The following is a 12,898-nucleotide window of genomic DNA, read 5'->3' as shown; positions in this document are numbered from 1 at the left end:
CAGATGGTGACTGCAGCCATGAAATTAAAAGACGCTTACTCCTTGGAAGAAAAGTTATGATCAACCTAGCTGCTAAGTCGCTTCAGTCGTGTCCGACTCTGTGCGATCCCATAGACGGCAGCCCAACAGGCTCCCCCGTCCCTGGGATTCTCCAGGCAAGAACACTGGAGTGGGCTGCCATTTCCTTCTCCAATGCATGAAAGGGAAAAGTGAAAGTGAAGTCGCTCAGTCGTGTCCGACTCTTAGCGACTCCATGGACTGCAGCCTACCAGGCTCTTCCGTCCATGGGATTTTCCAAGCAAGAGTACTGGAGTGGGGTGCCACTGCCTTCTCCGATGATCAACCTAGACAGCATATTAAAAAAGCAGAGACATTACTTAGCCAAAGGTCCATCTAGTCAAAGCTATGGTTTTTCCAGTAGTCATGTATAGATGTGAGAGTTGGACTATAAAGAAAGCTGAATGCTGAAGAATTGATGCTATTGAACTGTGGTGTTGAAGAAGGCTCTTGAAAGTCCTTTGGACTGCAAGGAGATCCAACCAGTCCATCCTAAAGGAAATCAGTTCTAAACATTCGTTGGAAGGACTGATATTGAAGCTAAAACTCCAATACTATGGTCATCTGATGCGAAAAGCTGAATCATTTGAAAAGACCCTGATGCTTGGAGAGATGAAAGGCAGGAGGAGAAGGGGACGACAGACGATGAGATGGTTGGATGGCATCACCGACTCAATGAACATAAGTTTGAGTAAATTCCGGGAGCTGGTGATGGACAGGGAAGCCTGGTGTGCTGCAGTTCATGGGGTCGCAAAGGGTCGGACATGAGTGAGCAACTGAATTGAACTAAACTGAGGCTCAGAGAGTTCACTGCAGAGTCAAAAACTGGCTGCTGCCCCCTGAATAGCTTCTTCAGCATCCTCCATCTCTCAACCCCATGGCCAACCAGACACACAATCCAAATTTTCTTTCCAATGCATCTGGCTTCTTGGAGCATATGAACAGCTCAAGTTTGAAAGGTCTGATGAGTGAAGAATATGCAAGGGACCTCTTAATTTTTTTTTCTTAACTTTTCTTAACTCAGCTTTAAAACACACACACACACACACACAATATGCATTTATTTACACATTTCCACTTTCCATCCCTTTGTTTTCACATGGGTGAGAGCAATTTAGCAAAATTCTTTGGGAGTTTCTTCTAGCTAAATATAATGGATTGAAAAGAGCACAGTAAAATGAAAGTAAAGGAATTTTTAAAAAGGATAAATCCATAAGGATAAGGAGAATAGGAGAGGATATGAATACAGACAGGAAATAACAAAATCGTGAAAGCTGGAAAAGGATGAAGATAAGAAGTAACTGACTTAATAGAGCCGAGAAACCTACACCAGCCCTGGGAGGAAAGGAGGGCTGAAGCAACAGAAAGCAAGGTGATGTTCTCCAATGACAAGTTGAGCGATGTAAGCTACCCCTAAAATGGGAAGGTTTTTAACTGAGTTGACTGGTGGTAAATTGATAAAGAGACTCAGTTAGACCTCCAGGTACCCAGCAGATGGGAGGTTGCAGGGGCTTAATCAAGAAGTGTGAATTCCAGGATTTCCAGCACAGCTGAGAGCAGGCGGAGGTATTGTACTGAGCAGGAGGATTCAGTGGAAGTCTATGACCTGAGCAAAAGCACTCCCAACCCCTTTCTCTGCTGTTGCTGTTGTTTAGTCACTATGTCATGTCTGACTCTTTGCAACCCCATGAACTGTAGCCTGCCAGGCTCCTCCATCCATGGGATTTTCCAGGCAAGAATACTGGAGTGGGTTGCCATTTCCTTCTCCAGAGGATCTTCTTGACCCAGGGATCAAACCTGCATCTCCTGCATTGGAAGGTGGATTCTTTACTGCTCAGCCACCAGATAAGCCCCTTTCCCCTATTAGAGTTCACAAAGTTGGCTGCCAGCTTCATACCATAACCAGGAATCTGGAAGGTTCTCCACAGAAAAATCCTATGGATACTGATATATGAGAATTCCCCATGAATGGCTGGATTCCAGGCCACTCTGGCAAACATAGCTCTCCATCAGCTTTCTAGCACCTGACTCTTAAATATGAACATCAAACATTTAAGCAAAGGCTCTTACGTGAAAGAGAGTTTTATGTAAACATGACATAGAAATAAAACAAATAAAAATAAATTGGAAGAAATAACATAAGGAGCAGAAGTAAACTTTCTAAACACTGCAAGGACAAAATATCCCTCAAACAAGAACAAGAGAGTACATAAAAAAGAAGTATCCGTTTTTTATATAAATGGAGATGAAAAATAAGCTTTGAAAAATTTTACATAGAATTACAGAAATAAAAACTCAATAGAAGGATTAGAAGATAAAAGGTAAGGGAACCTCTTAGTAAGTACGGAAGTAAAGTACACGCAATTCTAGACTGAAGATACCTGCTGAGTACCCAGCACCATGAACAACAACAAAAAATTCTATTATGGCTCAACATCATGAATTTTCCAAACAGCAAGAATAAGAGAAATAAGACAGAAACAGACAATGGATTGGGAATACAGTGGACTGGGAGGCAGTAACGCACAGAGGATATCATAACAAGTTTTACCACTTAAATACCTTTGTATTTCAGCTTAATATCAAATTCAATATCCTATCATTTGACACTTATGAAGACTATTACATGGAGAAGTTAAACAACTTAACCAGGCCACTAAGCTAATAAATGACAAAACTGGGCTTCAAACCCAGGCAGTCAGAATCCTGCAAATATTAATAACTACATGCTCCGGACAAAACACACTAAAACTACTTCCTGAAGTCTCAGCAAACAAAAAAGGTGAGGATTTGAAAGTTGGAACAGTCAGTCCCTCCTCTCCCCCATTCCTCCCTTTTCTTTTGTTCTGATTTGCCCTGAGGATGGCTACAGTTGCCCAACAGTGGCAAGCAGGTCAGTGGAAGGCAGCTGAAACTGAAAGCCCCATATTTCTGGCAAGAAGAACCAGAATGACAGAAATTGATGAGGAATCCCAGAAAGAGGAGAGTCAGAGAAGGAAAATACCAAATTCCATGTTTAAACTTCGCTCAAGTTTCTACCTGATCCTGGATCATGTCTGCACTGGACCAGCTGAAAGCAGTTTCTAACCAAGAACTGAGCCAAGAGCTGGGTCCTGCCCACTGCAATCAGCTCACCAAGATGACTGAAGAAAAAGATCAGCACTCTTTAAAGCGATCTAATGACTCCGATTTCTACAACATAACATCACAACATCCAGTGATGTGAGCTAAGTCATTTCAGTCACGTCTAACTCTTTGCAACCCTATGGAACACAGCCCACCAGGCTCCTCTATCCACGAGATACTCCAAGCCAGATTACTGGAGTGGGTTGCCATTTCCTCCTCCAGGGCGTCTTCCTGACCCAGGGATTGAACCCATGTGTCCTATGTCTCCTGCATTGGCAACTGGGTTCTTTAACACTCGTGCCACCTGGAAGCCATAATGTCCAGGGTACAAGCCAAACACCACGTGACACAGGCACTCAGGAAAAGGTGGCATGTCAACCCCAAGAGAGCCAGATGTTGAAATTTCCAGGCAAGAATTTTAAAACAGATATTATAATTTTATATTTATCTTTATGAAGAAAAATATACGTGTAATGAATGAAAAAATGGGAAATCTCAACTGAGAAACAGAAGGTGTAAAAAAGAACCAAACCCAGGCCGTCTAGCTCAAAAGGTTATATTCTCAATGTTTAAACGAGAGCTCCCTTACTATTAAGTATTACATACCAAGTCCTCAGTAAAGGTTGGCCATCATTATGACCAGCCTTTTTAACAATGACGCTGGACTCCATAAGATAATGGAGCAAGGCTTAAAAAATCTGAAGGAATACAATCTATAGTTTTCAATTTAGAAGTCTCTAACCAAATAAACTAGCCATCAAGTGTGAGACTAGAATAAAAATTATTGCAAAATCTTAAAAATCTATCTCCCAAGTTCTCTTCTTTGGGATCTGTTGAAATAAGTGATTCATTCAAATGAGAAAGTAAACCAGGAGAAAGGAGGACTGGGGCTTTAACAAAGCAGAGAAGTGAAAGGAAGCTTCTGGATGCCTGCTGTGCAGCAAGCTGAGATCAATATTTCCAGACTGAAGCAGGAGGGCAGAGGCCCAGGGGTAGACGACTCAAAACACAAGGGCACACACATGTACACAAACACACACACAAAAGAGAACTGATACATCACCTGAACTGTTTGACCATATTGAGAGTAACTTTATAGCTCTGGCAGAAAATGTGGGAATTAGGAGGTAATGATTAATTCCAGAGGGAAAATAAGTCATACAAAAAAAGTAAATATGATCATAGTATATCATTTCGTTTAGCTGAAAATTGTATTTTCATAGCAGTAAGTACTACTTTCATAAAAACTAAGATATAAAAAATAAAACAATACAGCTTGGATATAATTCCTCAATAGTACAGATAAGCCTACTATACCTTTTTTTTTTTTTAATTATGAAATAATTGGAAGGATCCAGGAAAGTACAGCAAGTAATATATAGAACATATGTGTATCTAACACCAACCTTTGATTTAGCCATATGCATTTCAGGTTTCTTTAAAATTTTAAACAAATAAACAGTTACAGATACAACTGAAGTCTCCTGAGTACAAGTGTGCCTGTGTGCATGCTAAGTCACTTCAGTCGTGTTCAACTCTTTGCGACCCTACAAACTGTAGCCCACCAGGCTCCTCTGTCCATGGGCTTTTCCAGGCCAGAACACTGGAGTGGGTTGCTGTGCCCTCCTCTAGGGGATCTTCCCGAACCAGGGATTGAACCTGAGTCTCCTGGCAGGTGGGTTCCTTACCCCTAGCGCCATCTAGGAAGCCCAAGTAGAAGTGCAGGCTTTCTGTAATTTTGTTTGCTTTCTTCCCAGAAGTAACTACCATCCTAAACCTGGTGCTTATTCTTTCCAGCATGTTTTTATATTACTACATGTGATTCTTCCCATAAACAATACAGAACTGTTTTGCATGTTTTCAAATTTCCAGTCAATGTGTTAACCTGCATGTTTTCTTTAACGTTCTTTTTTTTTTACACTAGTTTAACATTATTAAACACAATACTGTTCTGAGATTCACCCATATTGATATATGTAGCTTTAGTTCATTCATTTTCATTGCTATATTATATTCCAATGTGACTACATCACAACTCATTTATCCATCTCGTGTTTATGAACATTTAATCCGTTTCTAGCTTTATTTACTATTACAAATGAGTCCTATGTCAGTCTCTCTCATGCATGTGTGTGAGTTTCTGGAGGAGTGGAATTTTGGGGTCATCAGCAAGGACGTTTTTGAGACATTTCCAAATTTCTCTTCAAACTGGTTTAAATCCATTTAGACTCTGACTAATACTGTTTACCCAGAGTTTTGATCCTTGCCAATCACATAAAGAAAACTGGAAAAAAGAAAACTTTCAATTTTTGAAATGTAAAATGTACTTTTGAAATGTAAAATCTTTCAACCATAACATGTCTCTTGTAATTTTACATTCCCTTCTGGTTCTTCTGCACTTCCTTTATTTTTCAGAAGTCTTGACCGCCTGCTGTCTAAGAAATGGGACAAGTCCCAGCATCTCTCACCTTGCGATCCATTCAGCAGTGCCCTCAAACAGGTCTGGGGTGATGATGTTGGTCAACGAAGCTACCGAGGCAGCACAGTATGCACTTCTGGAAGGACAGAAATAGACGGGCAAGGGTCACACTCTCAGGAAGAGCTCAGACAAGGCTCACTGAACTTCTTGGGCGGATTGCTCTCTGCCTCATAAGCTGTAATCACCACCTGTCCTCGCTCCTGGTCTCCAACCAGGAGCTCCGACATTCCATTTGGATCAAGTTCCTCACAGCATGGTCTCAGAGAAAGAACATGACATTCTATTCTCCCTACCTCCACACAGTCAAATCTACACCAGACAAAATAACAGCCATATCAATTTATGTCAACAGTGAATTCAGCTCTTCTAAAGACCTACAATGCCTCCCAAAATTCCATGCTGCCATTCAGGTATTTCTGAGATGCTCATTCATTCAGCTGTCAATACTGTTCTTAGATCCAGGACTTGCCATGTTTATGGCATGGACACATTAAAGGTTAACCATATTTCTTTCAAACAGACAACCTCCAAAGCAGGCTGCCAGACCATATGGCTGCATAGACCAAGCAAGAGGGACCAGAATAGATGAGCTACTCAGATCCATTCCTTAGACTTCTAGAGCGAGAAAAGAGTTTTGATTTCAAGCACCCCTCCAGTACACGCACACGCGTGCACGAGCACGCACACACACACACACACACACACACACACACTTTAAATAGAAAAAAGAACATATTCTACTTGATTTGGAATAATTATTGCCATTCCATCCTGCCAGCCCTAATTCTTCTCAGGACACATTTTATTTCAGCTTCTCCCTCTATTATAGAATACATCTACAAACTGTCTCTTCTTTTCCACTATGGGCTTCCCAGGTGGCGCTAGTGGTAAAGAACCCGCCTGACAATGCAGAAGATGCAACAGACGCAGGTTCGATCCCTGGGTAGGGAAGATCTCCTGAAATAGGAAATGGCAGCCCAATCCAGCATTCTTGCCTGGAGAATCCCATGGACAGAGGAGCCTGGCAGGCTACAATTCATGGGATTGCAATGAGTCAGACACAACTGAAGTGACTTAGCACATGGTCTTTTCAAACATCCAACATCTCAGCTTCATTTTATGTTGAAGACAAAACTGTTTGTTCTAATTTTCTTTCAAGATCCTTTATCTAAGGGCTCCTAAGGAATATAAAAGAGAGGAGAGAGAAGAGTCTGGCTTCCATATGGTTTAATATGGACATAATACTGAGTCAAGCACACTGAAGCATTCCAGTGAGCTGCAGGTATTATTCTCCTCCCAGCATTTTAATCAGCCTGCTCACACTGGCCGAAGGCACAGCAGAGGCTGAGTTAAACCAGCAGGCATCAGAAGCATGCAAGAGTCCTTTCTGCCAAGTGTTATCATCCACCGTAAGCTAACTTCGAAAGTCTGACCTAACTCCTCTCGGGTCTTGAGTCTCACAAAGGGCTTCAAAAGTACTTGCTCTTGAATGTGAATATAACCTCTGAGGTAGGGAGGTAGTCAGCAGTGTGGTCTGTTTCATAAATGGAAGACCTGAGACCTGCTGCCAGATCTCACACCGAGACAATGAGTGAGCAAAACACACTTTTTTTGAGCATCAGCTTCCTCTGTCCCTCTGTCCATTCGTCATACCTCTCAAATTCGTCAGCTGCCCTCTGGCCTCCTGCTGTCACCCAAATCCAAGTCATCCTTAATCTGGGTCAGTTTCCTGTCCAGTCTTCCTCCCTCCAGCCCTGAAACCAGAGGATTTTCACTAAAACACTATAATGCATTCACTTGTTCCTTTCAGTCGCTAAGTCGTGTCTTTGTGACCCCATGAGCTGTAGCCTGCCAGGCTCCTCTGTCCATGGAATTCTCCAGGCAAGAATACTGGAGTGGATTGCCATTTCCTTCTCCATGGGATCTTCCCGACACAGGGATCAGACACAGGGATCGAACCCAGGTCTCCTGCATTGGCAGGAGGCTTCCTCACTGCTGAACCACCTGGAAAGCCCAATGTATTCCCCATAGAACTTCTAACAAAACACAAATCAGATCATGTCACTCCCTAAAACTTGCCAGTGGCTTCCCACTACCCTTAAAATAAACTCCAGACTTCTCAAGGAGACTGCAGTGCTCCTCGGACTATTCCCAGCCTGGCCAGCCAACTTCATTCTCTGCCTGCACCCCTCTGCACTTCAGCAACACTGACCTCCTCCTTCCCCAAACACACTCTACACTCTGTCGCCAAAACTTTTGCAAACTCTGGGTCCCTATCTTCCCACTACCCTCCCAGAATACTCCAGGTTATATAATCTAGATTAGGAGGTCAGGAATAAATAATTGCTCCTTTCTTAAGAACTGAGGGGAAAGACGGTGCTGGCTACAAGTTGACTTGGATTAGCGGCTGTCCATGGGAGCTGTGAATGTCTGAGTAAGCTCATCTTAGAAACGAGGACTTGCGACAGGCCTGAAATATCAAAAGAGGTTGGTTCTAACCCAGAAGAAGACAGGCTAGCCTCCAGATGTCCCTGTCAACTGCTGCTTCTCTTCAGGTCAAATCCACCTGGCAGCTTTCAGAAGAAACTGCTGATGCTCCAGGGCAAAGACAATTAAAGGAAAATCAAGTGAAAAGCGATGGAACTGGGGCACGAGAAACCACACTGACCAGGGGAACAGGACGCAGCCTGCCAGGTTACATCCATCGTTCACATCTTTAATCTTCTGCAAATGTAAAGCATGGCTCACATGGCAGGATGTTACCAGAGGAAGCATATGGTTGAAGAGCTCTTCAGAAACAAACCTATTTTATTGGAGGAGCTTCCTAGCATTTGTCTGGCAGATATGAATAAGAACACAGAAGGAAACCCGCACCAGAATGAATAAGTTAAGAGAATAATCATATCTGAAAAAGGTAAGCAATGAAATGCCAAACCGATCTTGCCAGTTTTTGCCTGCTTTCACCTATAATCTCAGGAAACCTTAAAAAGCTACATTTGGAGTATCTGCAGAACAGGATGAAAATGTAGTGACCAAAAGGGGAAAAACATTCTTTAAATTTTTTTCTAAAGATGTCAACACAATACTGCTTCTCTTCAATAGTTATATTGGCTTCACTGGCATTGTGATCAGTTGCTAAGCTGCGTCCGATTCTTTCAGACTCCACAGACTATAGCTCACAAGGCTCCTCTGTCCATGGAATGTTCCAGGCAAGAATACTAGAATGAGTTTCCATTTCCTCCTCCAGAGGATCTTCCCGACCCAGGGATCGAACCCACATCTCCTGCATCTCCTGCATTGGCAGGTGGGTTCTTTACGAATGAGCCACCCAGGGAGCCCTCACTGGCATATGCAGTGCTAAAAAACAAAACAAGAGGCCCCAAAAGGAGTCCCTTATGCTAAACTCCACATCACCAAACCAAGACTTCATTATGGTTTCCGCTCTCCCAGAAATGGGATCTTTAACCAGTCAGTCAGGAACCACCTCATCAGCGCTAGTGAGATGCTCTGCTGGTCGACCCCTGCCATCCCCTCAAGGAAAGAGGCCTTGCAACAGCCAACCCACTCTTTAAGCGCCTGATGTCACTTCCTTGTCCCTGTTCCCTTCTGCCTATAGAAGTCTCTCACTGTGCACAGCTCTCCTTGGGCTTCCTTCCTATCTGTGAGATGGAATGCTGCCCTATTCGAATCAATTTTTGCTCAAATTAGTTCATAAAATTTTTAACATGCCCCTGTTTATCTTTTAACAACAGATACTGGGGTATTACGACATAATAAGAAACATATATTTGGTCTTTTCGGCACAGAGATCATAAAACTAGTGGAATTTCCTGAGTAATGGGGTGAGAGTCCTGTAATTCATAACAAGCCCCAGCAGGTGACTCCTGGAGGATGGGGGCTGGCTGCCAGAGGAACCAACCATGGGATCAGAGGGTTGGAACTTTCTGCCCCACTCCCCAGAAGACTGAGTTAGTCACCAATGGCCTATCAGTTAATCAATTATGCCTACATAATGGAACCTCCATTAAAACACTCTGGATGAAGAAGTTCAGGGAGCTTTTGGGGGGATGCACCCAAGTGCCTGTCAGGAGGGTGTCACACCCCAACATCACGGGAACAGAAGTTCTTAGACTCTGGACCTTTCCAGCCCTCATTCTATATGTATGCCCCTTCATGCAGCTGTTCATTTGTGTCTTTATGATATCCTTTATAATAAATGGTATTAGAAAAATGTTCTCTGAGTTCTCTGAGCTGTCCTGAAAAATTACTGAACTGAGAAGGAGGTCATGGGGACCCCCGATTTACAAATCAGGCAGAATTGGTTAACCTGGGAACCCACTACTTGTGACTGCTGTCTGAAGTGCAGACAGTCTTGTGGGACTGAGCCCTTAACCTGTGGGGTCTGTGCTAACTTGGGTACTTAGTGTCATTAATATGAGGATAAACACCCCACATTTCAGGTCAGAGGTGTTGTGAGCAGAGAAACAGTTTTCCATGTACCCAGGTTTCCAGATACCTAGCCTTATTTTATGGTTTGAACAGACAGGTTACAAATAGACAAAAACCCTTCATGAAGGTCTCTGCAGATAAAGGTTACTTCCCTTTATCTGCAATGTGTTTTGTGCTCCACAACCTTCATGTTTTTTCTTGCCCTATATTTTCAAACCAATAGTTAAGCCAGAGTATTTATCAACTCGTGTAGAGGACAACACATTTACAAATAGGCAGTAAGATGACTTTGCTATAGAAACCTCATAACGATTTATTTATCAGACTAAACAATAATAATTTGGTATATATCTCAATGATCCACTGCTTGTGAGAAATGACTAATTCAGTAAATTCCCTAGATGTTTTATAGGGAACCTCCTGCCAGGTGAGTAAACGACTCGCTAGGTACGTCAGACAATTCTTGAGAAAAAAGTATTATTTGAGCCAACTGGTTCCAATCAGTTAATGCCACTGTTTTTCATAGACTCCACTGGCCCCTAATGGTTTCTGCATTGCCCAAAGCAGTTCTCACACAGGTGTTAAACATTCTCACGCTTTCATCAAATACATTCAGAAAATATTTACTAAGTCCCCACTGGGCATTCTCCTGCCTTCCCGTGCCAGAAAGATGAAAGATTATATTACACTATACAGTTATATCTATGGTATATCATCTCGTGCCAAACGAAGGTTATTTTTCATTTTTAAAACAAAAGCATTTGATTTTGTTTCTGTGTTACTTGTATTTGGCATCTACATAAAAGAAGTCAAGTGACAATGAGCCCTGAGGACATCTATCCCATATTTGCAGGGATTATGAACCATGTCACTGACACGTCTCTCTGTGTGACATTCGGTGAGACAAGGTGGCGATTTCCTGTCTCCTTCCCTGGGTTTGGCATCTCTGATGGCAGATAAGCCTGAGAATCTGCTGATGCAGCAGCCTGAGAAAAACCCCACTCACCTCACGTCCACCTCACCTCCATCGTGCATGAGAAAAGAGCCATCGGGTTGCTTCAGCGAGTACAAATACTGGAGAAGCTTCTCTCTGAAAAAGGAGGGAGGTGATGGTCAGCGCAGCGTCAGCAGATGGAAGCCCGGCTGGGTGTCCAGCCCTGCTGGCTTTGGCTGTACCTGTTAATGACGTCATAGGCCTCCTCGGTGCCAATGATGCACAGCGCGTTGACCGCTGCATACGTGGGTGCAAGGTGTGGGTACTGGCCAGGGCCCCCTCCAAAGCCGCCTTCTGGGCTCTGACACAACTCCAGGAACTGACACACGCTAGGCACACGGCCAAAGGGAAAAACAAAGACAGCATTAGTTCCAAAACACTGAATTCTACCAGAGTCCAGGCCTTTCCAAGGCTCCGCCCTGCCCGAAGAGAAGACACACCCTTCCCACCTAGTGAGTATATACTGAATACATCTGTAAAGGACCTAATTCTCCACCCTGCCTCGATCAGCTTTGTAGTTAAGCATGTGCCCAGTTGTGAAGCCAGGAACAGAAGGCCGGGCAGAAACATATAGCCCTTCACAGAACTGGAATGAGTCTCATGCTTCTTCCCATACTTTTCTCTCAATTTTCTCTCAATTTTCCACCCCAGAGCTATGGAACCAGTCCCTTCTCCTTGCCTTTGGGGTAGCTCCGAGGTTTTGCATTTTGCCTAAATCGTGGTGATGCTCAATTACTTTTCCCCCCACCAACTATGCTGGTCTAGAGCCCTCACATAGGCTTATCAGAAATATTTAAAGAGGTGCCTTCTCATTCTCGTTGAAGCCTAAGCCCCAGTGGGCTACTGATATTTATTCGTATCACTGACAAGAAACAAGCTTCCAATGGAGTCTGCCTCCATGGTTAGGAGAATGAGAAGTGGGCTTCTGCACACTGAGCTCATGATGGCAGACTTAAGCACTGCCAACTCCTACCACAAGAATGCATGCCAGGGACTTCCCTGGTGGTCCAGTGGCTAAGACTCTATGCTTCCAATGCAGGGGACCCAGGTTCAAACCCCGGTCAGGGAACGAGATCCTGCACGCCACAACTGAAGGTCGAAGATCGTGTGTGCCACAGCTAAGACCTGAGGCAGCCAAATAAACAAGCAAATACTTTCCAAAAAACAAAAGAAAACAAGAATGCATCCCCAGCTGTGGGCTTTTGAAGAATTTTTCAGAAACTCCAGTGCCTTCACTGAGGGAAACTGCTATATTGAGGGTTGGCCTCTAAGCCCTTCCTTCCAAGCATGGCCTCAGTTTGCCCAGAAGTTATCCTCTTGCTCTAGATGAAACCAAGAGAGCCCCTCTTTGTCAGAGGGTCCTCTGAAGTTCATTGGAAAGGAGACCCCAGGAGAGTTCTCAAGCTGTTTCCCCAACATAGCAGGATCCCAGCTTCCTATTGGGACAAGGCCTCAATTAAGAGCATGCGTGCATGCAAGCTCAGCTGCATCCCACTCTTTGTGACCCTGTGGATTGTATGTAGCCCTCTAGGCTCCTCTCTCCATGGGATTTTCCAGATAAGAATACTGAGTGAGTTGCTATTTCCTTCTCCAGAGGATCTTCCAGATCTGGGGATTAAACCCGCATCTCCTGCATTGGCAAGTGGATTCTTTACCACTATGCCACCTGGGAAGCCCCTCATTTAAGAGAACCAGGGGCAAATCTGAGTTCTTCTAGTGCTCAGACAGCCTTCTTTTCCTGGGCTTTTCCATCTCATTCCTTCTTATCCATGCTGCCAAAGAGATCACACAGT

General features: G+C 43.6%; 1 protein-coding gene across 2 annotated transcripts in view; it reads right to left on the bottom strand.

Moving 5' to 3' along the window:
- FNTB (farnesyltransferase, CAAX box, subunit beta) overlaps positions 1-12,898 on the bottom strand; it is an 80,492-nt gene that overhangs the window by 17,003 nt on the left and 50,591 nt on the right. For both annotated transcript variants that reach the window (XR_002181638.2, XM_019969067.2), the window contains exons 5-7: positions 11,288-11,434; positions 11,118-11,201; positions 5,652-5,738 (exon numbers count right to left, since the gene is read on the bottom strand). Coding sequence is in view for 1 of the 2 variants with exons in the window: in XM_019969067.2 (XP_019824626.1) it covers positions 5,652-5,738; positions 11,118-11,201; positions 11,288-11,434 (318 nt within the window). In the remaining variant the exon portion in view is untranslated. The remainder of the gene's footprint in view (positions 1-5,651; positions 5,739-11,117; positions 11,202-11,287; positions 11,435-12,898) is intronic.

The sequence above is a fragment of the Bos indicus genome, chromosome 10 (genome assembly GCF_029378745.1).
Source record: "Bos indicus isolate NIAB-ARS_2022 breed Sahiwal x Tharparkar chromosome 10, NIAB-ARS_B.indTharparkar_mat_pri_1.0, whole genome shotgun sequence".
Lineage (NCBI taxonomy): Eukaryota > Metazoa > Chordata > Mammalia > Artiodactyla > Bovidae > Bos > Bos indicus.
Note: the sequence above shows the minus strand (reverse complement) of the source record. Positions and strands in the feature narration are given on the sequence as shown.